The 25,397-nt window shown below is 51.7% G+C and overlaps 7 protein-coding genes across 10 annotated transcripts; 5 read left to right on the top strand and 2 right to left on the bottom strand.

Annotated features, from left to right (window-relative positions):
• Positions 1–101: 101 nt before the first annotated feature.
• On the bottom strand, positions 102–1,293 carry PV09_02902 (uncharacterized protein). The gene is made up of 2 exons (XM_016356023.1): positions 1,202–1,293; positions 102–1,148 (listed from the first exon to the last, which is right to left on the bottom strand). Exons 1-2 carry the CDS (start codon positions 1,239–1,241, stop codon positions 238–240), a joined length of 951 nt encoding a protein of 316 aa, XP_016216329.1. The 5' UTR covers positions 1,242–1,293; the 3' UTR covers positions 102–237.
• A 1,791-nt stretch (positions 1,294–3,084) lies between these two features.
• On the top strand, positions 3,085–7,445 carry PV09_02903. 3 transcript variants are annotated; one of them, XM_016356025.1, is made up of 3 exons: positions 3,085–3,489; positions 3,557–6,927; positions 6,977–7,445. In XM_016356025.1, the coding sequence occupies exons 2-3, from the start codon at positions 3,609–3,611 to the stop codon at positions 6,997–6,999; spliced, it is 3,342 nt and encodes a 1,113-aa protein (XP_016216331.1). In that variant the 5' UTR covers positions 3,085–3,489; positions 3,557–3,608; the 3' UTR covers positions 7,000–7,445. The 3 variants fall into 3 exon arrangements, with proteins under 3 accessions (XP_016216331.1, XP_016216332.1, XP_016216330.1); XM_016356026.1 differs by having other exon boundaries at positions 3,601–6,927; XM_016356024.1 differs by having other exon boundaries at positions 3,085–6,927.
• A 728-nt stretch (positions 7,446–8,173) lies between these two features.
• PV09_02904 (peptidyl-tRNA hydrolase) lies at positions 8,174–9,207 on the top strand. The gene has a single exon (XM_016356027.1). The coding sequence runs from the start codon at positions 8,244–8,246 to the stop codon at positions 8,817–8,819; it is 576 nt and encodes a 191-aa protein (XP_016216333.1). The 5' UTR covers positions 8,174–8,243; the 3' UTR covers positions 8,820–9,207.
• A 99-nt stretch (positions 9,208–9,306) lies between these two features.
• PV09_02905 (uncharacterized protein) lies at positions 9,307–12,191 on the top strand. The gene is made up of 3 exons (XM_016356028.1): positions 9,307–10,179; positions 10,227–10,579; positions 10,635–12,191. The coding sequence occupies exons 1-3, from the start codon at positions 9,363–9,365 to the stop codon at positions 12,033–12,035; spliced, it is 2,571 nt and encodes an 856-aa protein (XP_016216334.1). The 5' UTR covers positions 9,307–9,362; the 3' UTR covers positions 12,036–12,191.
• PV09_02906 lies at positions 12,082–13,507 on the bottom strand. 2 transcript variants are annotated; one of them, XM_016356030.1, is made up of 3 exons: positions 13,043–13,507; positions 12,325–12,759; positions 12,082–12,251 (listed from the first exon to the last, which is right to left on the bottom strand). In XM_016356030.1, exons 1-2 carry the CDS (start codon positions 13,265–13,267, stop codon positions 12,415–12,417), a joined length of 570 nt encoding a protein of 189 aa, XP_016216336.1. In that variant the 5' UTR covers positions 13,268–13,507; the 3' UTR covers positions 12,082–12,251; positions 12,325–12,414. The 2 variants fall into 2 exon arrangements, with proteins under 2 accessions (XP_016216336.1, XP_016216335.1); XM_016356029.1 differs by having other exon boundaries at positions 12,082–12,759.
• A 4,285-nt stretch (positions 13,508–17,792) lies between these two features.
• PV09_02907 (uncharacterized protein) lies at positions 17,793–18,937 on the top strand. The gene has a single exon (XM_016356031.1). It carries the CDS (start codon positions 17,987–17,989, stop codon positions 18,326–18,328), a length of 342 nt encoding a protein of 113 aa, XP_016216337.1. The 5' UTR covers positions 17,793–17,986; the 3' UTR covers positions 18,329–18,937.
• Positions 18,938–19,429: 492 nt separating this feature from the next.
• On the top strand, positions 19,430–19,768 carry PV09_02908 (uncharacterized protein; the record flags this gene model as incomplete). The annotated part of the gene is made up of 1 exon (XM_016356032.1): positions 19,430–19,768. The coding sequence occupies one exon, from the start codon at positions 19,430–19,432 to the stop codon at positions 19,766–19,768; it is 339 nt and encodes a 112-aa protein (XP_016216338.1).
• Between the last annotated feature and the right edge of the window lie 5,629 nt (positions 19,769–25,397).

Raw genomic sequence — 25,397 nt, forward strand, 5'->3', positions numbered from 1 at the left:
TTCTGGCTTGATTGTGAGTGAGATGTGAAGACTTCAGAACGCGGTCAGTCTAGGTTGTTAAGGGTAACCGGTTTCGACGAAGGGAACAGCTTCGCACGTCGTTTAAACGAATTAAAGGCGTCATTAATTAGTCTACGATGTTTGTCGGGGCCTGAGCTTCAAAAGTGATAGTACTAGAAAGATGGATACTGCTGGAAGCAATGTTCCCTGCTTCTGCCCAACCGGATTCATTCGCATTTAAACTACACCGGGAAGCATGACGAAGCGCTTCTTCTTATACTTGTCGCCAAATTCTTTCCTGTATCGTCTTTCTTTCTTCATGGCCCATGCTGCCATTTGCGCAGCAGCAACAACCAGGAAGAAGAAGGTGCTCCAGCTCCTTGTTACAATCCAGATGCCAGTCCAAGAGACCACCTCCCACATGTAATTGGGGCACGTCACGATACCAAAGCTAAAGCCCTTGGGGATCCCACGGGTGGTGGTTCCTTTAGGTCGCAGGTTCGACAGTACGATATGCGTGTACAAATTGAACAGCTCTCCGACGGTAAACATAACAAGGCCAACGGCTGTCAGAGGGTCCTGCGTGAGATCAAGCTTGGCGTGCTGCTGAGCCACAGAATTCGGCGAGTATGTCCAATAAGCGATATTCGCACCAGCTAACAGCCAGTAATGCCCGCTATTCTTGAAGATGTTGAATAGCGGCATGGTGGCAGCAGAGAAGCGGTGCACAAAAATCGTCTCAAGCTCTCTCTTGATAAAGTGTACGACACAGAGTGCCATTGAAAGCTGCTGTAACTGCGACGGCTCCGGTATCTCCGACGGAGTGAGGGAGGGGACAGGGTAAATGTACGGTCGCAGATAGAAGATGGCCGGGTGGATGAATAGCGGACCCAGGTATTCGACGATGAAGACAAGGCGCCATGACAGCTGCGGGCCGAGATCCTTCACGATGATGGTTGAAGAATCGGTCAGCCCAACACCGGACAACGTGGTATCATCTGAGTATGGTACAAGAGTGCCATCCTCCTTTGTGATCCGTAGGCGATGCACCGAGTAGCCCGTTTTCTGCCCAATTTGCGAGTACAGATCAGACGTTGAGCGCAGTGGCGGCAGGGAGGCCTCCTTAGGCAGACGCTTGATTGGTTTTCCTACAGCGCGCACGTTAGAGTCAATTGCAGACTTGAGGAGGAATATGCCGTACCTCTAGGCTTCACAGTAAGGATCAATTCTTTGGTCGCCATTTCGAATTTTGGGAACGGATGGAAACAGGACTTCAGGGGGAGCCAAAACTTCCCGTAAGTTAGGCCAAGTTACCATCAGTGGTAAATGAGGCACGTGTGGCTACTCCCAAAATGGCTCCTACCTCGGAGCGCGTTTGAAACTCCTCAACAGTTTGCAGCGTCGAAAACGTCACTTGACTACGTACGCCCATATTCTTGTAGATCCATAGCTACAGTGTCAAAGGTGGAACTGGGCAATGCCATCTATGGTGCAAAACATCTCGTCCAGTATCTCTTGCCTGGTGAACTAATCCATTGACTCTGTGTCAACCCGCCCAGTTTATCTTCTACCTCCGTCAACGTTTTTGAAAGTATCAATCGAGGCGCAATCCAACATTGCTTTTAGCTGGGTCCCCATGGTAAGGCTATGACTGCATCTTTTAACGTCGAGCAAGTGTACAGCACAAAGGACTTGTGTCTGTCAATGGTTTTGATGCACATATAGCCGCTGTAGCGTCGAATGACGAACCTCTTCAGCAACAGCAGTTTACTCTAGTTGAACTGCCGGTTCATGGATTCATGCAAAGGATCATGGCAATCGAACTTAAATTGTAAGAAGAGAAAAAAAGAAGAGCAGATGCCTCATCCCGCCTTGCAACCTGTCACATTGACAAAAATACTATTCCATGCTTCGAATATTCGTCTTCAGACTCTAAGCGGTATTGCACGCTGGCGAAAACGTTTAAGAAACTTTTGTCCGCCCGGAGTGCTTGCTGAGCAATAGGGAACTGGCTTCACAGATCCAGCCAGGTTCGGGAGCGAAAATATTAGAACCTCAAATCATGTGGCCCAAGAGGGAAGAAGCGAACATCACTATAGCTCAACCCACGGTTGCGAAAGGATACGGGCCAGAGATAAATTCTCCGGCTTGTAAAGCAAATCTAGGATACGGCAAAACAAAGCTCACGTCCAGCTTATGATGTCTTAATAACGCCAAAACAACAATTCAAATCAATTTTTAGATCATTGCAGCCTAGCTCTCCGTTTCAAACTCGCAGAAATTTTCGAAAGATACCGAAACCATCCGAACTGTGTTTGTTGTCTGTTCCCTCCGCTCTGTCTTCCTATATAGCAAGAATCTTAGGGCTCAGAGCAAGGATAAATAAAGTGACTGGTTAAGTCACGAGGTTCAACGTCTTTGATTAAACGCTAAAATCTAGAGCTATCTCTGGCTAGGGGCGTAAAATACCACAGAAAGTTGCCCTCTCGCTCCTTGGTACGAGAGCTTTTTGCAAGTTGGGAACGCCATTTGAGGCCCTAATGAGATTGAATAGAAGCAAAAGAGTTTTGCTCATAGACTTCAATCCTTTCGAGTTTCCTAGTCCGTCGTAAGGTGAATTTAGCATAAGATGAAGACCAGAGAAGTGTTGTGACTGTCGAAGCTACAGTAACTTGCGGCTATATATAGGACGCAGATTTCGGGGAGGCCGCTTGCGGTCACGATTGATTCATTGCCTGAAAATACACTGCAATACATGTTCCTTGTACCCCCATCCACCATTTTCGTATTTCAGACAAGGATGGCTTCGAAACAGTGACATACAGCATGATGCTCAGCCCATTTCCAAGACACACCGGAGGCCGATTTCGAAGCTACCCTTGCCGAGCAGGCCCATCGCCATGCAGACTCACGCGTCCACGGTGGGATTCTGCATCTGATGCGCGAATAAGCGATCGTCCTAAGGTCATTAACACGCCTGTGATAGGAGATTTGCACCATTCCGACCATCCACTTCGTCAGGGAAAGGTGACGCGACGGGTCCAGGTCACTGCAGGGACAGCAGTTAGCCCCCGAAGCACCCGCACCGAAGCCGTTCAGCTCAGTTTTCGACATCCTTGTGCCGAACTTTCAGCTTTTCCTCTGCGCATTGCTTATTGGCCTCTTTGCACAGGTCCGTTCAGACGGGACAGCTCTGGACATTGCTCGTTGCGGGACCAGCTGCAGTCTCGCGGTCTGACACCCCGCCAAGTGCTAGGGTTCGGCCAGGCCGCAGGACGAGCTGAAAAGAGGTCAGCAAGGCCACGCAGCAAGGCGCACGTATATATTTCCCCAGCTGAAGAAGCTGCAGCCTGGTGATTCTACTCAAGTTTCCTTTCTAAGTGCTATCGAGAATCTTACGCTTATTGCTCGGTCGAAGCTGGCGTCCAAAATTCAAGTAAAAGTTTGGCCAACGAGGAACCTGGTGAACTCTTGATTTATTTCAGAACGGTATGGTATAACCATAGTGCAGTTCTCTACCTTCAAAGCTACTCGATCCTTACGTTGCGCTATCTAGAGATGGGATTCATGTCTTGAGTTGGGATCTAATCGTGCTTATAGTCCATAAAATGACAGGCATCAAAGCTCAGTCAGAAACGGTCCCTCCGTCTGAGCTCGAAAAGATTAGAGCAAAAATCGGGCAAGAGTTCCAGAGAGTGGCAAGCCTTATCAGCGCGTCTAGGAGACCTTTGCCGGATCAGACTGGAGATGGAACATATCTGCACTTAACTCCAGACACGCCTGAAATCATCAAAAAGGTTGAGGGTACGTTGAATGACCTGCGTCATCTGGGCATTACAGACATCACTACGCTCCTCGAAGTGCAATCGAAGCAGAAATCTGGCGCGCTATGGAACGACAAGGATTATTTGATGGAGAAATTGATCCGAACTGCGGTTGCATTCCCAGACAATTCCGTAGAGGGAAATAAAGTCACGAATGGGTTTCTTACGACGCTTTATAACGACCTGCAACATCCACCCATATCATATCTGGGACAGACCTATCAATATCGCTCTGCTGATGGCTCCTTTAATAGCCTCAAGCATCCAGACCTCGGTAAAGCGGGCACGCCATACGCACGAACATGCCCGCCAAAGACCATGCAGCCTGGAGCACTTCCCGATCCTGGAGTTATATTTGATTCAATTATGGCCAGAAAGCCTGAGAATGTCAAGAAACATCCTAACAGTATTTCAAGCATTCTGTTCTACTTGGCTTCGATCATCATTCACGATCTCTTCCGGACCAACCACGAAGATTTTGCAATCTCAGACACATCTTCCTATTTGGATCTCTCTCCGCTATATGGAAGTAATTTAGAAGAGCAAATGCGCATTCGTACGGGCCTAGACGGCAAGTTAAAGCCAGATGCCTTCTCTGAAGTTCGTCTTCTATCGTTCCCGCCCGGTGTTGGGGTTATTCTGGTCATGTTCAACCGTTTCCACCAACACGTTGTGGAACAGCTTGCTATCATCAACGAAGGTGGCCAATTCAATAGACCATCTGGAGATCCTCCGAAGATTGACTACAAGCAAAAAGAGTGGTGGAAGAACGTCCCAGATGCCTGGCGTCAGTATGACGAGAAGCTATTCCAGGTCGGCAGACTTGTGACGTGCGGATTATACATCAACATCATTCTTCTCGACTACGTTCGTACAATTTTGAATCTCAACAAAACTAACAGCAATTGGGCCCTGAACCCCCGGGCAGACATCCCTGGTGTCGAAGTCGCTGCTGGAAATCAAGTATCTGCTGAATTTAATTTGGTCTATCGCTGGCACTCTGCGATTTCTGAACGTGATGAAAAGTGGACAAACGAGTTCATCAGAGAAAAATTCCAAGGCATAGATCCCAATAAAGTGCCATTACGAGTATTCTTGGAACAGCTAGGGAAAATGCAAGCCACTGAAGAAGCAAAAGATCCAGGAGAGCGTACTTGGGGACCATTCAAGCGCAATGCGGATGGCACAATATCTGATGATGATCTAGTTGAGGTTATAAGTGACAGCATAGCCGATTGTGCTAATTCCTACGGTGCAAACCGTGTGCCAGTAATCATGAGGGCAGTAGAGATTCTGGGAATCGAGCAGGCAAGAAGTTGGAGTGTTGCTTCTCTGAACGAATTCAGAAAGTACTTCCGCTTGCAACCTCATGAAAAATTCACGGACATCAATTCGGATCCCTATGTCGCCAAACAGCTCGAGCGCCTCTACGATCATCCAGATCAGGTTGAGCTCTACCCAGGCCTCGTCGCGGAAGAGCCGAAGGAGCCCCTTATCCCAGGTGCCGGACTTTGTCCGTCGTACACAGTGTCCCGGGCAGTTCTCTCAGACGCAGTTGCACTGGTTCGAGGTGACAGATTCTATACTGTCGACTATCACCCTAAAAAACTCACAAACTGGGGCTACTCTGCCGCAGCCAGTGATACTGCTATCGATAATGGCTGTGTCTTCTACAAGTTGTTCTTAACAGCATTCCCGCACCACTTCCGACCGAATTCGGTCTACGCACATTATCCCATGACTGTTCCCACTGAAATGGCAAAGGTGCTCAAGGATTTGGGCCGCTATGATCATTACAATTTTGAAAAGCCAAAGCGGTTGGCGAGCACCACGGTCGCGTTCAGTTATACAGCCGTCAAGGCTATTGCTACTAATTCTGGTGCATTCAAGACTACCTGGGGCGGAGCAATGGAGTATTTGATCAGTCCAACTGCCAAGCAGTCCATTGCAAGCAAGACTGTTGCGAACGACATGGAGGCTCGCGAGATTCTGACGAAGGCACTCTACTCGGAGGGCAAGTGGGCGAAGACAGTTCGAGCCTACTTTGAAAACGCCACGCTCAAGGCTCTCCGAGAAAAGGCATATAAATTGGCCGATCTGAATCAGGTCGACATAATTAGGGACATTGGAAACCTTATCCCTGTTCATTTTGTGTCGGAGCTATTTTCTTTACCGTTGAAAACCAAGGAAGTGCCAGCGGGCATTTTCACCGAACATGAGATGTACCTTGCCTTGCTTGCCATATATACGTCTTTTCTCAAGGATTCAGACTCTATCAACAGCTTTGATATTCGTCAGATATCATACCAGGCTGTACAAACTCTTGGCGGGCTCGTTGAGGCACACGTGGATGAGCTTACCGCGCCTGGTATCTTAAAATCGATCATGCATGTTATCTTCAACGATCGAAAAGACTCAGATGTTGGCGAGGCTGGGAAAAGGGCCATCAAGGCTCTGCTTTCTAGTAAACTTGACAACAAGACGGTGGTTTGGGGCTACGTGTTGAGCACAGCCGCAGGTGTTACTGCCGCTCAGGGTAGCCTTTTTGCGAACGTGATTGATTACTTTGTCAATCAGCCCGACGATTTTAAGAAGAACGTTTACAATCTCGCTAAATCCGGCGACGACAGTTCTTTCGAACAGCTCATGCACTATGTTCTCGAAGCGGCACGACTTTCTTGCGAGACTGCACTCTATCGAACTGCGGCTGTTGCGATGACCATTCCTGACGGCAAAGATCGAAAGATCGAAGTGAAACCTGGAGATAAGGTGCTTCTCAATCTTCGTTCTGCTTGCCTCGACCCCGCAGCATTCCCGGAGCCTACGAAGTTTGATCCAACCAGGCCAATTGAGAAATACTTGCATCTAGGGATGGGACCTCACGATAACCTGGGATTCGAGACAACTTCGATAGCTTTGACAGCAATGTGCAAGGTCGCCCTTAGCTTGGATGGCTTGCGTCCAGCCAAGGGGCCGCAGGGTAAGGTTCATAAGGTACCAAGATTGCTTAACGTTGGGGGAAATGGAGCTGGTTCGGTGGCCGTTGAAGGATACCACGGCTTCCTGACAGAGAACTGGGACCAGATTTGGCCTACTCCGCAAAGTAAGAATACAAATTCGACTTGAAATGGTCATTACTGACGGCTTTTCAGGCATGAAAGTCAACTGGGTTTAATATTTCGCAAGATCAGGAGACGAGAAGTCCAAAAAAAAAAATCTTTCGGGCGTCCAGACTATGTCAAACAGGCTCCGCAAAAACTACAATTTCATCAATGCAATGAATATCAAAGAATATGAAAAAAAGAAAAGTGGCACGACTCGTCTGCCAAATATGGGGCTACCTTCCCGTTGAACTCCCGTATCGGCGCTTTACCAGAAACACTTTCGTTTTTCCAAGCCTACGAACAACGACCTGTAGACGAGCAGTCACTTGTACAACTCTCGCGGCCTGCGGCTTTGCCGTGCTCGTAATTTGCAGTAAAGTAGTTGGAGAAGCTTTTGGCATTGTGGGCTTTTAAACATATGCCGCTCCTTTCGTAATCTAGAAATTTACGTTGTTACAACTTATCCTTGCAGCGGATAGCACTCGTTTCACAAGCGTTACGACGCCTTCGATGTATTGATCATGTGTTCAGCTTTTGTGCCATCAATGCCTTTGCCATACGCTGTGATTTGCAACCTTGAGCACGTCAGAGCAATCCCATTGGTGTCTAGATCCAGATCCAAAAAACGTAAGCCAGAATCCGCCCAACGTAAGGAATCATGGGATTTTGATTGCAGCGCGCACAAACAGCAATCTTGAAGTCAGAACCCGATTGAAGACTATGTCTTGTCGATTGCACATAAGAGCAGCAGAATGATCGCGTACATCTGCTTTTGGATCCAAAAATAAAAATTCGTCGGATCCGTCTCTCCCTTTTAACGCTAGACTATCACATCATCAAAACAATGCTTCATATGGATTGTCTCAGGGGCCGTCACTGTGACCAAGTTCCGGTTCCAGCAATCCTACAGAGTTAGAGCCTGTGGCATCTTTGATATCGTTGACTTGTTACGATGATATAATTTTTTGAGCCCTTTTTGTTAAACAGGCAACACAAGGACGCTGTTCATGTAGCTCTGAATTTAGCCATAGGCGCCCTGTAAACCATTGACGGGAAGACTGGACAACTGTGTTAGGAACGCAATTGTGCAACGTGGAAGACAGATCCTTTGGATATTTTAATCATGTTCTTGGTACTGTTGTGAGAAAGGGTTATAGAACTGGGATGCGAAGAAAGCTCGAAAGTTAACGAACATGGGCCTAAAAACAATCCAAGCTCCCACCAAGTGCAAGTTCCCAGGATCACTGCTAGAGTGCACAGCCGACCCCTCTCGCTCTTCATCTTTCCGCAATTCCAGCCAAATACCCTTCTTCAAATGGCTAATCTCGCAGAGCTCCGAAAACCCCTTGCATACGTCCTTTTAGGCGTTCTTACGGGCTTCTTCCTTGGCCGCATCAGTGCAACGACTATTTCGCCTGCAAACGCGCTCCACACTCCCACGAAAGCAGGGAAAGCAAAGGCTGAAGACAGCATCGAGAGTGATTCAGAAGGAGAGGGAGACGAGCAGGGCGAACTTGGCGATTTTAAAGGTTCCAATGAAGAATGCAAGCTGGTGCTCGTCGTGCGCACCGACCTAGGAATGACCAAAGGAAAGATCGCAGCACAGTGCTCCCACGCGACGCTGGCATGTTACAAAGCCTTGAAGGCAGCCAACTCGCCTATATTGACGCGTTGGGAGAGAATGGGGCAAGCAAAAGTTACAGTCCAGGCTAAGAGTGAAGATGAACTACTGCTGCTGCAGGCGCAGGCTGTTAGTTTGGGTCTTTGTGCCAGGATCATACACGATGCAGGCAGGACGCAGATTGCAAGCGGGAGCGCGACGGTACTTGGAGTCGGGCCAGGCCCAAGAAGCGTGGTTGATGCAGTTACGGGCGGCCTGAAATTGCTATGAATCAGAGGCAGATTACGGAGTTTGCCAGTAGGGTAGATCTCTTCAGAGATCCGGCAGCATGGACTTGAAATGTCCACATGTGCAGGCCCTCTACTTCTGTAAGGTCTGTCACCGCCGTGCAGGCTAAGCATGCACTTTCATCGTAAGAAGCGATGAGCAGGACAGTGTAGCCATAGACAACATTCTATGCATGGACGGCATAGATCAAGGACGGGCGATGCACCTCGGAGGAATAGGCTGTGGGCAACAATACATATCTGCGACCTTGTACAGACCATGTTCTCCGTCAGCGAACTCCCACCTGCCCATTCGCGTTGTTACGAATCAGAACTTTTCAAAGAGCCAACTTGATTCTATCATTACAAATTGCAATATCGACGTTTGAGTCTCCTTTATGGTAATTTCCGCCTCGAATCTCATCGCAGTTAGAACTTCAGCCTTACGGTCTCGTGATGAAAACATTTCTACTTTCCGTTTCGGGCATCTCCGCAGCTCTTCCATCCTTCACCCCCAAACTTCAACACCGCGAACGCGCTCCAATACATGTTTGCGTCCTCTCAGTCGGGCGCGCACATCTGCCTGAGATGCCAATCAAAGTTTCTGAAAGCACGACAATTCTCTGTCTCCGCGCGGAGCGTCACCGGTAGTCGACGTTTCATTTCCGAGTCGAGACGTATCCTCGCAACACCTGTCAAGACTGAGCAAAAAGTCTATCCTCATGGAAAAATACGCGGGAGGAAGGGTGCCAAGGTTAGGGAGAGCTCGGCGGTCCTTCCGGTCAGCAATCTAGGCAAACCGGCAGAGATCATATTGCTGAAGGATGCCGAACTCGATCGATCTAAGGCAGAGGAAGCCAGCCCTGCCAAAGCTCCTCAAGGCCCCAGGAAGTCATCTAAGAAAGAGATCTTGGATTCTGTTGCAAGAGTTTCTGACACAGTCGATGAAGCTTCTACCGCACGAGCAATTGAAGAACTTCGGGATAGTATTCTTGGACGAGCACCACGGAAGGGCGAGAGCATCGCGCAGGCGCAGCACGAGAAGTTGATCAAAGCTCTGGAAGATGGGTTCACTTCGTCCCAACTACGGCAATATGCCACGCAAAAGGGTAAAAACCTGTTGGTTCGTTCGGTAAAGGAGACGGAGAAATTACCACATTCCGACTGGATCGCAGGTGTGACGCCCAGCGACGAGAAACATCTCATTCTGTCGGGTGTTGTCAGCCGCAAGACTGTGTCTAAATCGCAATTCGCGAGATTGATCGTCGAGCGTGGGTGGCAGCTCTATGTGGACAATGCCATGGAGATTGGTGAGATCGACGTATACGACGCACAGAGCTTTTTGCAAGCACGGAATGAATATGGTAGGAGCAGAAGAGTGCATGACTTATACAAACTGACAAATGAGTAGGGAATTTGATTTTGGATCAAATTGCAGAAGCTCGGCACGTCAAGATGCACGCTTTGACCGACAAGGTTCTTCGGATTACAGGTAGCAGAGAAGCGGCCACGGCAGCCCTGAATGACATCTCGCAGAAATGCCTGGCGGTTCAGTCGGATAAGATAAAATTGATTCAAAGAAGACTGCCACGAGACCAGGAATCTACTTCTGATCCTAGCTCTCTATCAGAATCTGCACCAGCGACTGTAGCAAACTTCTTGTCACTCGCGGCGCGGGCGCCGATTGGATCGCATGAACTAGAGGTGTTGAAATCAACCACAGGTGTTATGGCCAAGACCCTCGTAGACAAGCGTAGTCAAAAGGTAACACTACAGCACTGAGTCCCAGCACGAGGAAGTGAATGCTAACCTTGCTCAGCCTTATTTGATGGTGAACGGCTACAGCGTCCAACAAATAGACGATGCGCGAAGAGCACTTGCCTCGATGTCCAACCTAGCCACTCGATCCATCCAGCTGTTCATAGCCTTCCCCAAATTGGGATCAAGGAAAGGTCCAGCACAATCAGCTGACAGTCTTAACTACCATGAGCGTCGTATACCTCGACGTCGAAACGTGGGCGATACTCCTCGGCGGGACAGCCAAGCAGAAAATGTCAACCTTTCGGAACAGGAAGATGTGATTCGAACTCTCACCAGAGCCGCCACTGAAAAATTGGTCCCCAGTCCTCCTTCTGCCACAGAGTCGCCAGTGTGGACCTCTCAACCAGAGCGCAGCTACGCCAGCCGCCTGGGATTTGTATTTTGGCCAAAAAAGACAAACAAGGCAGCGCACTCTTTCAAACCTGCTCCTGTCTTTGCTCCTGGTCTCGTTCATGTACCCCCTCTTTTGACATTCCTCTCCTCGGCGGCAGAAGTCGCACCAACCCGCAACATCATATCTTTCTCCTTTAGACACGATCCTCTCTTGTCCCATCAAAGCAGCAAAAACGCAAAAAAGGTCATCACAAAGGTAAAGTGGGACTCTGAGCCCTTGCCCGAGATCAAGTTTGACTTCGAGCTTGATCACACAGGGACAAGCGAACCAGCAATATTGAGTGTGCATGCGGTCACTCGAGATACGAGCCTTTGCATATCACTGCCGGGCAAGCCCATCGACTACTGCGTCACCGAAAAACACATTCACAAACTCGATCATGCGAACAAGAGCGTGAAGGGCGTTTTCACCCCGGTGATCAATGCAATGAAAAGCAGCATACAGGGCTCCGAGCGACTTCGAGCGCCACCAGCTATCAACATACCCGTTCCTCGCTCGTGGTGGTCACAAAGCACGAACGCTGCTTCCCTTCTGCCAACATACAAGACCGACGATCTGAAGGAGAGTCACATCAAAGCGCATTACCGCTTCGTCGGTGTGGAACACAAGCAGGTCATCCACTTTAAGATGAACGGGGTGCAGCATCGTATTACGATGAACGAAGGGGGTAAGCTGGGCGCGAAATACACTGAGCTTTGCGTCCTACAGCCTGCTCCTGAGGCTAAAAGCAAGGAAGGCACAGAGTGCAGGGAGGCGACCTTGCGCAGTGTCATTGAGGCGGGGTTGAAAATGGTCGAGATGGTTGAAAGAGCAGTGAAGCAGAAGCTGAAAGTCAAGGAATCAGTGGAGAAGATAAGCGACACAGCTCCTGCTCAGAGCATTGTCACAGGGGAACAGTCTGAAGACGAGGCCAAGCCTATCCATGAAAGCGTCGTAGGACAGACGTCCGAAGCGTCTGAAGCATCGTCTGTCGGAAAGCAAGAGGCTACGGCAGCTTCGGGTTGACACTAGATACTCGCTCGATACCAGTTGACCGCAGGATATGTACTCATATTTAGAACGGAGGCAGTTTTTAGCCGTGATTGTTTATAGCATTTCTAAAGTCCGATAACTACTGTTGGTGAAAGAAAAAAAAATAATTTATTTTCACCCCGATCTTCATACATGCATGCCTCGACGATGGCTTCGAGGGCCTGTTCGCGATTCCGTCTTCCCGTTCAACTTTCTTTTCGCGTTACTTTCAACATTGTGCAAGCGCGGAGATTGGCCGCGCGGAGGCGAACGTGTGACGCACCTGGAGCAGCAGCGACGGCGAGCGCGAGTCCTACATCCCTCCCGCACCGCTCGTTCTGATCGTCGTCAAGGCCGTCTTCGTGCGCAACGCTCACACCGTCCGGCGGTCCGTCATGACGCGGATCACGCTGCCGACGCCGGCGACCTCGACGACCTTCTCGTGCCAGCTCAGCAGGACGCTCATCATCTGGCCGCCGCCCTCGGCGCCGCCAAAGCTGCGGCCGGCCATCTGGCTGAATCCCGTCGGGTTGGGCGACAAGCCCTTGCTCGAGGCGGCGTGCGCGCCGGCCGTGCTCATCCCCTTGTACAGGTACTTCATCAACGTGTCGAGGACCTCGGGCCCGCCTTCGGAGGCGTAGATGCGCTGCAGGAGGGGCGTCATCTCCGCGGCGCGGATGCCTTGGAGCGTCTCGAGGACGGTCTGCAGGTGGATTTCCTAGAGCAACGAGCGGTCTCAGCAAAACGAGGATCCATCTCAAGTGTGATTTTTGTCGTTTAATTTTTTGTTCTTCTTCTTCTTCTTCTTCTTCTTCTTCTTCTTCTTCTTCTTCTTCTTCTTTTTTTTTTTTGGTTTCCTCGCTTCCCCAACGTTCGGCCTCTCTTCTCCGTTTCCGAGGCGAGCTGTGTATATTCCCAACCCTCCGCGACGCGGTGCCCAACCTTCCCCCTTCTCCTTCTTCGCAGGAAATCAAAAACGCGGACCATGGGATTCAGCTTACCTTGCCTTTGTCGTCAGCACCATACGGTGCGGTCTCTAGCGCGCCTCTCAGGGCTCCCTCGCTGTCGCCGCCGCGGAGAAGCTGCCGTACTTGCTGCCCTATTGACTGTACATCCGCTGTAGATACTGGGGTTACGCCGGGAGCGAGTGTGCTGAGGTCGAAGTTGGCGGGCGAGTCCGGATCGAGGGCGTCGATGTTGATGGTCCGCCAATTTATGAGAGACATGCTGCTGAGTCGAAGGGAGTCTGTTCGCTTCCTGGGCGGGGTGATTTGGAGGTATGTCTCGGTACGCTTTGTGTCGAGCGCTGCCCGTCTACGAATTGGTGCGGATTGCGTATGTGGGGGTGAAAGTGGTTGGAGCTTCGCGATGTGCACAGCCACAAGTGTGGTTTAGCTGTGCACAGTGGTCGTTCTCGAAGTGGGCGACATCTCGTGCTGAAGTCTACGCGGAGCTGCAAGAGTCCCAGCCCAGTTCGGCAGTTTTTGTCCTGAAATGGGTCCGTCACAAAGTTGAACCGTCGCAAAGACAAGTCCTCGCTCGTCACAAGCGCCGAAAAGGAGATCGAAAGGCCGAGGAAGGAATAAGAAACAAACGCAGTTGTGCGTTTAGACTGCTCTGTCTTTCGCAGCTGCGCATTTAGCGACGCCCATCACAAACTCAAATTCTGGCCCGACGTCAAAAGCAATCGCGTCGCGTCTCCGCGTTCCCCATCGCAGGGATACGTGCGAATCTTTCGCGTAAGGCCGGAGGCATTTGCGACACTAGGAAAATCTACAGCAGATCGTAAGCAAGGCGAGATCGCGATCGCAAAATGAACTAGGCGGTGCGTTCCGACTAAAATGTGAATGGCAGGTTGGCAAAAGAGGACATGGACAGCCGTAAGGCGCTGGGCGCCGCGTCACGGTGCTTGAATCCCCTTCTTATCGGTGGCTTTCTCCTTGAGTGTCGTCACTTGGCCGGAGATTGGCACGTCCAGTAAACTTGGTCAGCTTGAAAAGCCCCCCTGCCAGATCGCTCGACGCCGTTATATCGATCTCAATACTGCTCCTCCCGTTTTCCCCCCGAGATAGAGCGGGAACAAGTCACCACAAAGCAAGGACAAGCTTTCTCCTTTCTGTGCACATTCTCCCCCTCCTCCTCCTTCCCTGCTCTCTTCCTTGACCTGTTCGAGCACAGAATTAGAACCCACCACTTCTCCGACAGACCAGAGACGGAGCCGCCAAGTTGCGTTTCTTTCGTCTTGCTTCTCTCTCGTCAAAAGCTGGCGGAAATGTCTTCTCCTTTCAGATTCTATTTGCCCCCACAAGCTAACCAAGATTAAACCCCTTCCCAATGAGAATGAGGAGAGAGGAACGAGGATAAGTCCTCATTCGCAGTAGCTAAACACGAAAACGGACCCTCATCCGTGACCGCAGCTCCATCGCGGAAGCATAGGCGAAAAGCACGTAGAGGTGGGTGTGAGGAGGGAGCCGTCAAGGGAAAAGAAATTTCTATCTCTCTTTCGGGTCGTACAGAGATCGATCCCGCAGACGAAGAAAAGCTGGTTCGGCTTCTCCTCCCCGCACTGTGGCCCTGGACGCAGTCTCTCTCTTTTTTTTCCTTTCTTTTTCTCTTTCTTCGTGTTGGGTAAACTTTCGTCGGATGTACGCGCCGTCAAAAGAAACGACCCAACGAAAACAAAGAAACCCGAAAAAAAAAAAGAAAAAAAAAAGAAATCGAGGGCTTCCTCTTTCAGCCCAGCGCGGATGTAGATCTTGACAGAGGTTAGGTCGCAAGCGTTACATAGGTCGCACTGTCTTTCTACAGCCACGTCCTGTATAGCGGCTGCATACAAGCCTTTTGACTTGTTTCGCGCGTGCACAGTATGCAAGTTCTCGCTTTGTTCCAGCAAGCCGCAAGGCAAGACCAGAAAATAAAAAAAAAAAAAATTGGAATGCGAGAGCGTACTTGGACGTATCCCTAGCGCGATCGTGCAGATGCAAAGTCCCGATCTCAACGGATCGGGTGGTCCCCTCCCCTGGCCCCCATCCCTTCCTCCGTCGAAGACGCTGGGCTGGGGGGGGGGGGCGTGCAGATATAGTCCCCCGGAATTCGCGGACCTGTCAACCCCCGCCCAAAAAAATATACTCGGAAGGATGAAGGAAGAAAAGCAGAGGAATAGAAAAAAAAAATACCCATAAAAAGGGAACGATCACCTGCATATGCGGGAATGCGTTGAGGGAGCGAGCGTCGGGGGGAGGACGGGAAAGGAACTGGCGGCGGCAGAAGTCTTTTCTCTTGGGAGCGGTACCGCCTCGTGTGTATCGATTGAACAAGGAAGAAAAACAACAACAAAAAAAAAATTAAAAAAATAAATAAATAAATAAATGTAGCTCCGCCCCCCCTCATGCCCGCTAAAAGATGTGATGGGAAACGGACGGAGCTCACACCTAGGCAGATCGCGACGCGGCCCAGCTTTCGTCTCGAGCCGGCACGCAACGTGTCTCACCACCACCACCACCACCATCAAGAAGAAGAAGAAGAAGAAGAAGAGCACCCCCTTCATCGCCGTTCCGCGTAGGGAAAAAGAAACCCGTCCTTTCTTTTCTTTTTGCTCCTCCGGTGGGAAAAAAATTGGATGGGGTTGACGGGTGTGGCGAGGGATGGTCTGCCTTTTTTCTTCTTCTGCACGATTCGATCTCTGCTTGAGGATCTGCTGTGATCCCTCAGGCGTCGGTAGGTACGTACGTCCCGTATGCATGTCCGTGTGTGTGTGTGTGTGTGCGTATGTGCGTGCGTGCGTGCGGCGAGGAAAAATAGCAGTCGAGAGCTGCGGACGAGGGCAGAGGGTGTGTCGCAGCTGAACCACGCGCCCGAGCGCTCCTCGTTCCAAACCGTCTCGACTACTGCTGCGGCGGGGGCGGTGGATTTCAGGACGGCCCAGCTGGAACGAATGTAGCCAAAGGCAGCCCAGCCAGGTTTTTTGGGATCGTGGGGGTGGGAAAGAAGAAAAAAAGAAAGAGTCGTGACGCAAGGATCGCAAACGAACAGGAGGCGTGATGGAGGGCAAACGAGGGCGAAACGAGTTGAGGCACAGCGTGAAAAAGAAAGTGTTGCAGACTCAAAGTGTCTTCAATTGGTTCTCCCCCCAATACACGTACAAAGACCGGTCTGCCGGAGAGACCGGAGGCATACAATAAAAGACGCGCGCCAGCGGGTATCTATGAAAAGCGCAGCGTGGTAACAAAAACGTAGATCCATCCCAGGCCTTGGAGCAGGCCCCGTACGTACGGGAGCTGCTGCCAGCCGAACAAAGAAAAAAAAAGAAGTACAAGTACCATCTAGAAAAGGTACATCAGTCTATTGAATCCTCTCATGAGACTTGCTGGACTAGCGCCAGGCCAATGTGCCAACAGAATATGAGAGAATAAGCAAGACTTCCCTTTTTGTTCCCCCAATGCAAGGACCCCCCGAAAACTAAATAGAGAAACAAAGTGCCTGCGAGCCAAGAAAACACATACCTAATAGTAGTACAGTTAGAGACATGCAAGAACGAACTGCAAGTCTGCGCGCTCAGAAACGAAGTCTATGCCATATCAAAGGGAACCAAATGATGATACAAGCGAGCCATGTTGTACAACAAGCCAAAAAAAAAATTAATCCCGTCCCAAACTGTGTTTTGCGTGGTATCTTCCTCTTGCCTGAGCTCTTGAAAATCTATAACGCCGATGATGGGGAGAAAAACAAATCCGACACTTTTTTTTGCTGACCCAGAGAGATAAAAGAAATGTGACGAAAATTCCAATGCAAGAGTCGAAAAAAATCCGAGAAACAAAAGCCAATGCAGAAGAATGCCGACGGTGGTAAGTGGATATGCCGAATGCGGGAAGTTCGATATGTGTTGTGTCGGCGTTGTTGCTTTGTGTGTTTGGTGGAGGGCGGAAAGGGTCGTTGTTTGCGCAGTGGTTACGCGTGGCCCAGCCGAAGTCCCAGAAAGAAGTGAGGCGTGGCAGAACAGAATGAAAGCCGATTCGAAAAGAAGACTTTCGGGATGGTGTGGTTTTGTTTTTCAGGCGCTCCCCTCCCCTAGAAACCAAAATTCAAAAAAAAGATGCTGTTTTCGCTCCGAAACCGAGAATCAACGAGAATAAGGTAGGGTATTAGGAATGCATACGAGGCGCTGAAATGCCGTAAGGTCCGCCGATTACAAAGTTCGAGTTGAGAATGGATTCGTCTCGTCCTTGGCTGTGCGCGCGTGGGAGAGATCAAGGAAGAAAGTAAGACCGAGGCGAAGCGGACGCGGACGTCGAACGGAATAGACAGGCAGGGTGAAAAGGATACGTTTTTTTTTCGGAATTTGTTGGACGTCGTTCAGAAAGAAGTCCGTCGGGGACGGCTGGGTGTGGCTGCCTGCAGCAAATGGTCGTGATTAGTCATCGAACAAGAAAGGAAGCAGCTCTCGCTGCGGGCGACGTGGTGACATCGGAAACGCAGTGGAAAGGGGGGGGGCCCGGCATCAAGTGCGGTAGCAGGGCCACGGATTTGTCGGAGAGGAGGCGTGTGACAGTTGCTTACCATGCAAACAAGCGATTCCCGCCGTGACTGGGAATCGGCTGTGGCCGGAGGCTACGGTTGGAGTGACAGGTTGCGCGTCGACGCTGTGACTCCTTCGCAGCGCGACGGGGGATTGGCTGCCTTCATCGCCGCTTCTTGGGCGGCGGAGGCTTCGGCGTGCCCGTTGTGTCGTACGCGCCACGGCCCATGTGGAAGCAGGAATGAGACTCTCTCGTTATCATGGTGACTCTTGGTGGAGGGATGGTGGACTGTTCTTATAGACGGATCTTGGTCAGCGTCGCTGTGATGCAGGATGATGACGATGCTGATGCTGTCTGACTGATTCGGGGGTAATCACGAAGACTTGACTCACCTGTGCAGGAAGGAAGGCAGACTCGCTGGCCTGTTATATGCCAGTGCAGGCAAAGCTGCTTCTCGGACGATTACGAGCAGGCGGTCTGGAGCAAGGCCGAGGATTTGGTGACTTGGACGTGTGTCGCGCAAGCCAGGTAGCCAACCTTAAAAGCAAGACTTCGTTTGGCTGGACGGGGAGGCTGTGCGACAGGTTCTTCGCGAACGTGCCGGAGAGATGTGTTAGGGCGCGGGTCGAGTTTTTGTTGTTTCTTTTTTTTTTAGAGACAGAGGAAAGCAAGGCGGTGGTGAGATGTATTTCGGAAAGGTGGGAGAGCGTGGAGGAAGTGAGCCACTTGTATGTAAGATTACGCGTGGGGTGGCTTTTTTGGGAGTGCTGAGAAAAAGGAACGCCTTGTCGCCAGAGTGACTACAGCTGCAGAGAATGGGGGTGCGCCGATAGCAGCAGAGTAGCAGGAAGGTGGTGGGCGTGTGGCGAGGAAATTCGGTGTCGGCCGCTGTTGGAATTATGTCTCACAGGAGGCGAGCTCGCAAAGGGGAGGGAGATGATGCACGAGCGGGCGGAAGAGGAGGCCTTGAAAAGACGTGTGTGAGCGAGAGAGCAGGCGAGAGAGGGAGGGACGGATGGAAAGGTACGAGAGATCGCACACGGGACGGTCTAGAAACATATATTGAGTCCGGAGTCAGGGGCGGCGGGCATCACAGCAGGGCCCAAAGCGAGCAAGGTACAGCGCACACACTGCTGAATAGTCGGAGCAGTACGTCTGCCGCGCAAAGGGCAAAGCAATCAAAAAGAGAAAAAAAAAAAACTCCATCCTGAGCTTGAGCGCGCCCCGTTTCACGGGCGTCGTCGAAGCGCACAACCAAAAGATGGGACCCGGGTGCTCGGTCCACCCCCTGCCGTTGTGGCGTGCGTGCTGATGCAGGTACCGGCGCAGGCTCAGGATGCAGCGCGAGGGATCCCCTTCCGTGCGATGTGTTCGTCTCGCATCGGCCTTGGGCTGTCGGTTGACCTGTTGCCAATGGCCAGAAGCGGCGCCGTCTCTGGCCTGCCACTGGCTGCGCGCCCGTTGACGCAGCACACGCTCGCCCCCTCGGGCACAACACAGCGCGCGCTGCCTTGCGTCCTTGCCAGCGCGCAGGCTCGGGTGGTTTGCCTGCGTCTTGTCCGCCTCGCCGCTTTGTGTTTGCTGTGCCACACGCTTCCAACACACGCTTCCAGCACACGCTTCACGGCCTGGACGCGGGCGCACGTACGATCTCGCACATGCCCGCATGCCTTCCTGCTCCCGCTCTTTCTTTCGTTCTCGCTCCCGCTGTCTCGTTCTTTGGCGCACGCACTCGCGCGCTGTCTCTGAGCCCGCCCTCGAGCACGCAAGAGCACGCGCCCTCGCCCCTTGGCCTTCCTGCTGCCCCCCGTCCTGCGGCCCCAAGCCCGTGTGCTGCGACGCTGTCCGTCCTTCGTTCGCTCCCCGTTCGTAATGCTGCCGTCCCTTTGCGAAGCTGCGATTCAAGTTCCACCTCTCTTGCCCAAACTTAGAAATGAGAGGCGCAACCTTAATCCGTGCCGCGTTAGCACCAAACAGCGCCGCCCCAGGATGAATCGCTCCCGGTCGACCATCGTCTGGTGGGCACCCCCAAGGCCAGCGTCGAGCTTCGAGAAAAAAGAACGTCTGCTCGCTCCCGGGGAAGTCCAGCGTGCATTCCGCGCCCTTGTTGGCACCCATGACCAGCCGCCTTTCCACGCAACACTAGCAACCATCATGCTTCCGGAATCACGGTTAAACATCAGCCTCAAAGCCCCAAGCCCGTGGTCGTGAAGCCGATCTGCCCCAACAAAGCGGAGCCTGTTGTTGTTTTTTTCCCGCTCTTTCTCTCGTGCGTTCGTTTTCATGAGTGTCACTGTTCATTATTGCCATTCGAGTCACCACCTCTAATTTTTCCGGCCGCAATCAACCTCGTCACCCGCCCCGCCGGCTGCGCCCCCTTAACCCCCCTATTCCTGCTGTCTCTGTCTCTGGCGCTCTCTCGCGTGCAAGCAGCCCAAAAAAAAATTAAAAAAAAAAAAAAATTCAAATAGTAAACAAATAAATAGAAATAAAAATCAGACAAGAAGAAGGCTCACGTTCGCTGTCACACGTTCCTTGAATCTCCCTTGTTTGCGTCCAACGCAGCCAGCCCTGTTTCTTATTTCCTCCCTCCGTGTCTTTTTTCCTTTGAAATTGCGTGCGTGCAATAATACGGTGGGCTGCCATCAGAACGAAGCGAAAGGCGTGCAGAAGGCGCTGGCTCCCTCCCCCCAATAGAATAAAAAAAAAACCCACCCGAACAATTGGCTCAGAGAAAAAAAAAACTGTATAAGAAAAAAAGTGCCACAAACGTCCAAAGAGCAAAAATCCTGAATCCAGCAGGACCGAGCGGTTTCAGAATCAGACACACAAACGCCGCTCATCGTCAGGCATATGCATGCCCCCATACGTGTGAGTGCGTGCGCTCGCGTGTGTGTGTGTGTGTGTGTGTGTGTGTGTGTGTGTGTGTGTGTGTCCGTGTGTGAGAAAGAGAGTGTGTGTGTGTCTGCGTGCGCTGCTTACCGAAACAAGAAAGCCGTAAGCAACTCGCCTTCCCCCTTTCGGGTGCGGGAGCGTGTGGAAGGGCTTTCGTGGCAAGGGGGAGTCGGGAGGCAGGAGAAATGGAAAGGAGTCGTTTGTCGCTCGCCGACGACGATGATCACCCTGTTCACGGCCCTTTCTTCCTTTTTTTTTTTTTCCTTTGATTTGCGAGCGTCACGGCGTCCTTTCGCCTTCGGTGATTAAAGCCTGATTCATGGCAGGCGGGAATGCCGGGGCCCAGCCGAGGGTCGGATCCCCAAGCCCAATCTTAACCGTGGCTGCTGATTAGCGTTCTGGAAGTGCGCTAGAACGCTCGCTGCGTCTGTTCCAACACAATTTCCCCGTCTTGCGGGCCCTTTTCGCTCGGCAACAATGCACGCCAAAGCCTCGCACACGCTGCCGCTCGAGTCTCGTCGTGGACCTTTTTCATTGCGCCTTAGCGGCGGCGGCGGCGGCGGCAGCGGTGGTCGAGGAGGAGGTGGTGGTGGTGATGGTGGGCGCTACAGGCGTCCATGAGTCGCTTGTCGTTTGTTGTCTGAATCGCTTCGTTGATTACACCCGCGGTAGAATCGTCCGTGAGTCCGCGCCTGTTTACCTTTGCCGCTGCTCAGCCCTCGAACTTCTTTCCCTTCCTCTGCCGCGGCCCCCTTCCCTCCCTTCCCGTGCACACTCGTTTGACGCTCGGCTAATGAGAGATCTGTGCTTGACCTGTCGGCTGAAGTGCTGAAAGAACATGCCAGCCCCGACCCGTTGGCAGGCATTGCCATGTGAGTTCGCAGAGTAGCTCAACAGAAGGCGCCGTCGTACAGAGAGGAGTGGAGAGACAACATCAAAATCCCATCGTAAGGGCAGAGAAGAAAATAAAAAAAAACGTAACAAAGCATGAGGTCCGATTCATCGTCATGCCCTTTAGCAAGGATGGCCTTTTCTCTCAACCTGTTCGCAAAGAACAAGAGAAATTTGTTTTCCTTTTTTCTCTTCCTCCTATCCCCTCATTCCCTCCTTCCCTTCGGGTGGTTGGCTCGATTCGTGTTATTCTTACGTAGAGCGCGATTATCACGACTCGATCCAGCGAGTGAGAGATGGTTATACGACATTTGCCAAAGCGGCTCTCCGCACTCTCGCGAAATCAATACACATGTAATGCATGCATGCATACACACACACACACTACAAGTACACACCATGCATGCGCACACCAAGGCTATCCTTCCTGCTGGATATGGGGAACGCTCCGGGATCTGAGTCCGAGCCGGTCGAGCGCGTGTCGATTGAAATCGCGGAAGCTTGGGAAAGTTACCCGCCCCGAGTCATTCGCATGCCCTTGAGTCGACGCGGTTCGATGCCGCTGCTCTTGACTCGAAATGTAAGCGCGAACACGTCTCATTTCTCCTTCTTACCCTTTCGTCTTCAGGATGAGAAAGGGGGAAAGAGAGAGTGCGACAAAAGAAGGAAGAAACAAAAAATAAATTAACACTTGTGGTTCTAAACACCGTCTGGAATGGCCATGCGGATGAATTTTCTCAAACGGGAAGGGGGGGGGTTTCTCCTTTGGAGCACCCGTCTGACAATATGTGTGTGTGTACCTGTATCTGCGTGCCGTGCTTGTGCCTGGCAGTATCTGATCCGCATCCCAGCAGCGAACCCGTCGATCCTCGTTCCCGCAAGCTGGCTCTTATGGCGTCTCACAAAGGTCCGCGCTGACGCTGGAGCGCTTCCGCTCAGCCTCTCGGCAAACGCAAGCACGGCGATGACGAGAGGAGGGATGGGGCCCGGTTTGCAAGGAAGAACAGCGACGCGAAGGATTCAACGGTTTTTTGCCAAACGCGCGCTATCTCGGAAAGTTGATGACAAGCGCTTGACGGCAGCGGGGAGCGGCGGGCTTCATCTCCGGTATCCACATGAGTAGCGCAGGCGCTCCCCTTTTTTATTATTGTTATTATTATTATTATTTCTTTTCCTTCCTTTTCCTCTCTCCCTATTCTGCTTCTGCCTGTCGCCCTGCAGCAGCAGGTCCTGCGCTTTTTCTGCGCCCCCGACCTGCGTGGCTGGGGTGTGTCTGATCGTTGGGATGCTGCCCCACAAAAAAAGCCAAACTGCGGGACGGGACCCGAATGGGCGGTTCGCCTGGGTGCAAAGATAGGAAAAGTCGACATTCTACAAAACCTCGATCCCCACGTGGAAAGTCTGTACGCTGTACCGAGATGCACACCAGGGGGGGGAGGCCGGTGGGGAAGGGGAAGACGGGAAAGTTCTCCAAGACCTCTTGCTGCGCTCTGCGTGTAGACTTGGTGCGAGCTGCATCAGAAGGCTCGAGTCCCGAAAGAGTGTTTCGAGACGCCCTGCCCAAGGGGTACATGATCGAACTTCCTGCCACGCCCACTCGTCTGGACGTTGGCAAAAGGCGTGGCATGATTGGTGGATGGGGGTTGCTGCTCTTGCTTTTTTTTTGTCTGGCTGTCCTGAAGTAAAAAGTCCCTATCAGTCCTGCGCCCTTCAGCTGGCTGCCCACGAGTTGCCCGATGTTGAGCGTGGGGTTGCCTGTCGTGAGCATGTATTCCCGCCCAGCAGCGGCATGATTAGGCATTGTCGAACTTTTGGCTGATGCCAGAATAGACGCCGGTGCCTGAAACGCAGCTGTGCCCCGTCCAACGTCAGGATTGGTCCTGTCTTGGACATGTCTTGGACGCGTGTGTGTGTGGCCGACGTCCAAGATCTGGACCAACCGCGTAGCCGCCTGCACAAAACCTCCCCGCCTCCCCCTTCTCCCTCGAGTAATTTATCACCTCAAACGAAACAAGGCATGCGCTCGTCAGTCACCAGGACGTGCTGCGGTCCGTCCGGCTTCGCGACTTGACGGCCGTCATTGGAACATGTCTCATCGATCGTTTCCACGGCGCGAGTTCTTTTCGCCGTCCCTGAGCGACCATGGACGGAGAACACACTCCGCCATCGACTATTGAGACGAGATCATACGTGCGGCGCCAGCACGAGTCGGCAGGCTGCAGAAACATACGACTTGCACAACGAACAAGTAGATGAACGCCCCTCGCGGTTCCACTTGTGGCACATCTCCGTCGCCCGTCCGAGTGGACATTTCCATTCGCGTCCAAAGCCGTCGCACCACTTTTTTCTCTCCCAAATATATATATATATATATATATATGTATTTTTTTTTATTTATTTATGTGCATGTATGTGTGTGTGTCTATATATATAATGCGAAATGGCGCTTTGTACTACCGGTGACTGAAGGGTACCTTGCTCGGAACCGGTGGACTGGCTTGCGGCGACGAACTGGGCAATCTTCTAGACGGCCGCTAAGCTGCTAGCATGAAGTGGAGCCAACCCCGTTCACCCGTCAATATCAATTTTGCTGCGAAAACGGGACTCGTTTGGATCGGTAGCTGTGGACCAAGGCCGCAACATCATCATTAGCCCAACGGCCATGCATTATCAGAGCGCTATGTCAGACCGCGACTATTGATTTTTTCTATTCTCCTATTATCACTACCATTCCATGCATTCCGTGCAGAGCCCCAACGGAAATTTGCTGGTTTTCGTCCCCTCGCCAATGCTGCGTTTGGCTCGACCTCGCTCTCGTCAAACCGGGACGCTGGCAAGAGAGTCGCCCGCACAAAATCACAATACGTTTGCGCTTTCATCTCACTCGTAGCAGCAGGATCCCAGCTGGGCCAAGAAGCCGACTTTGGCATGCGCGACGGTCGAAAAGGCCATCGACGATGCTGGAGGCGCCACATGCTGGCGGAGAACTTTGTTACGCTACATGGCACGCGACGACGAAAACTTACAGCATCTCTCTGTGTCTCCCCTCTTTGGGACGAAAAGGGCCGAGGGAATCTCTTCTTTTGCCGTCGTTGGAGTTCCAAAAAGGCTGCATGCGCAGGAATGCACCGGGCGTGCGTTCCCGCATATGCATCGTAAATCTTTCCCACGTGGAAACCTTTTCCATTGATCGGCGAGAGAAGACCTACCCTGGAGGGCAAATTGGATTTTTTTTTTTTCTTCTTTAATTTTCCTCTTCTCGCGCAAGGACCAAGCACACGATACACATTACCAAGTTCGTTACGTTTCATGCGTTTCATGCAACACCGAGCAGCGACATGCCGGTCCGCTGAAACAGGGGAGGGGGTGGCCAAAAGGAAAGTCGTTGATGACGATGCTGCAGCCTGCACCGAAACGGAATAACTGTCAAAGGCAGGTGTGTGCAGTGACATTCGGGGCATCCCTGGCCTCAACGCTGCGTTAGCACGCTTCGCTCAGATGCAACCGTAAATACGAGCTCGGTCAAACACCGTGCAGCCGAAATCGCGGCGTCCCGCAGCTCACGTTCGTCGGCAGCGTTTGATCATTACAAAAGCGTAAGACGGGAGAGAGAAAAGAAGAAAGGAAAGGCCTGCTGTTAAACTGATCACGGGCGGCCGATGACATCAACGCGGTAACATGTGAGGACGACTGCGAATGCCACATGCAAGGTCCGTGTATCCCAGCGCCGATCGTAAGCTCGTTCGTACCTGAGGAAGGCCGAAACAGGACCTTTTGAACCATTCCCGTTCCCACTCGCCGAATGTCCTTGTCCCATTCCACGACTCAAGACAGATCCAGTCATCCTGTCGGCACAAATGCGAGGAACAATGGCCAGTAATGCGGAGCGCACATCTCTCGTTCAACATCGCTCTCCCAAAAATAAAAAAAGACAAAAAAAAAACAAGGAAGATTTAAACCGAGGAGGCAAAAGGCTCGTGTTTTCCTGTCGTAAAGCCTCGGGATGTGCGACGTCGTCCATCGAAGCTACCAGCTCTGACAATTCGGCCGTGAG

This window comes from Verruconis gallopava, assembly GCF_000836295.1.
Source record: "Verruconis gallopava strain CBS 43764 unplaced genomic scaffold supercont1.7, whole genome shotgun sequence".
In the NCBI taxonomy this organism is placed as follows: Eukaryota; Fungi; Ascomycota; class Dothideomycetes; order Venturiales; family Sympoventuriaceae; genus Verruconis; species Verruconis gallopava.

Excerpts from the sequence above, each read along its gene's own strand:
- PV09_02902 (XM_016356023.1), bottom strand. The coding sequence starts at position 1,241 with ATGGCGACCAAAGAATTGATCCTTACTGTGAAGCCTAGAG. Across the intron at positions 1,149-1,201 it reads CCTTACTGTGAAGCCTAGAG|GAAAACCAATCAAGCGTCTG; the intron begins GTACGGCATATT and ends TGCGCGCTGTAG.
- PV09_02903 (XM_016356024.1), top strand. The coding sequence starts at position 3,609 with ATGACAGGCATCAAAGCTCAGTCAGAAACGGTCCCTCCGTCTGAGCTC. Across the intron at positions 6,928-6,976 it reads GATTTGGCCTACTCCGCAAA|GCATGAAAGTCAACTGGGTT; the intron begins GTAAGAATACAA and ends ACGGCTTTTCAG.
- PV09_02904 (XM_016356027.1), top strand. The coding sequence starts at position 8,244 with ATGGCTAATCTCGCAGAGCTCCGAAAACCCCTTGCATACGTCCTTTTA.
- PV09_02905 (XM_016356028.1), top strand. The coding sequence starts at position 9,363 with ATGTTTGCGTCCTCTCAGTCGGGCGCGCACATCTGCCTGAGATGCCAA. Across the intron at positions 10,180-10,226 it reads GCAAGCACGGAATGAATATG|GGAATTTGATTTTGGATCAA; the intron begins GTAGGAGCAGAA and ends ACAAATGAGTAG. Across the intron at positions 10,580-10,634 it reads TAGACAAGCGTAGTCAAAAG|CCTTATTTGATGGTGAACGG; the intron begins GTAACACTACAG and ends AACCTTGCTCAG.
- PV09_02906 (XM_016356030.1), bottom strand. The coding sequence starts at position 13,267 with ATGTCTCTCATAAATTGGCGGACCATCAACATCGACGCCCTCGATCCG. Across the intron at positions 12,760-13,042 it reads GTGCTGACGACAAAGGCAAG|GAAATCCACCTGCAGACCGT; the intron begins GTAAGCTGAATC and ends TCGTTGCTCTAG.
- PV09_02907 (XM_016356031.1), top strand. The coding sequence starts at position 17,987 with ATGCCAGTGCAGGCAAAGCTGCTTCTCGGACGATTACGAGCAGGCGGT.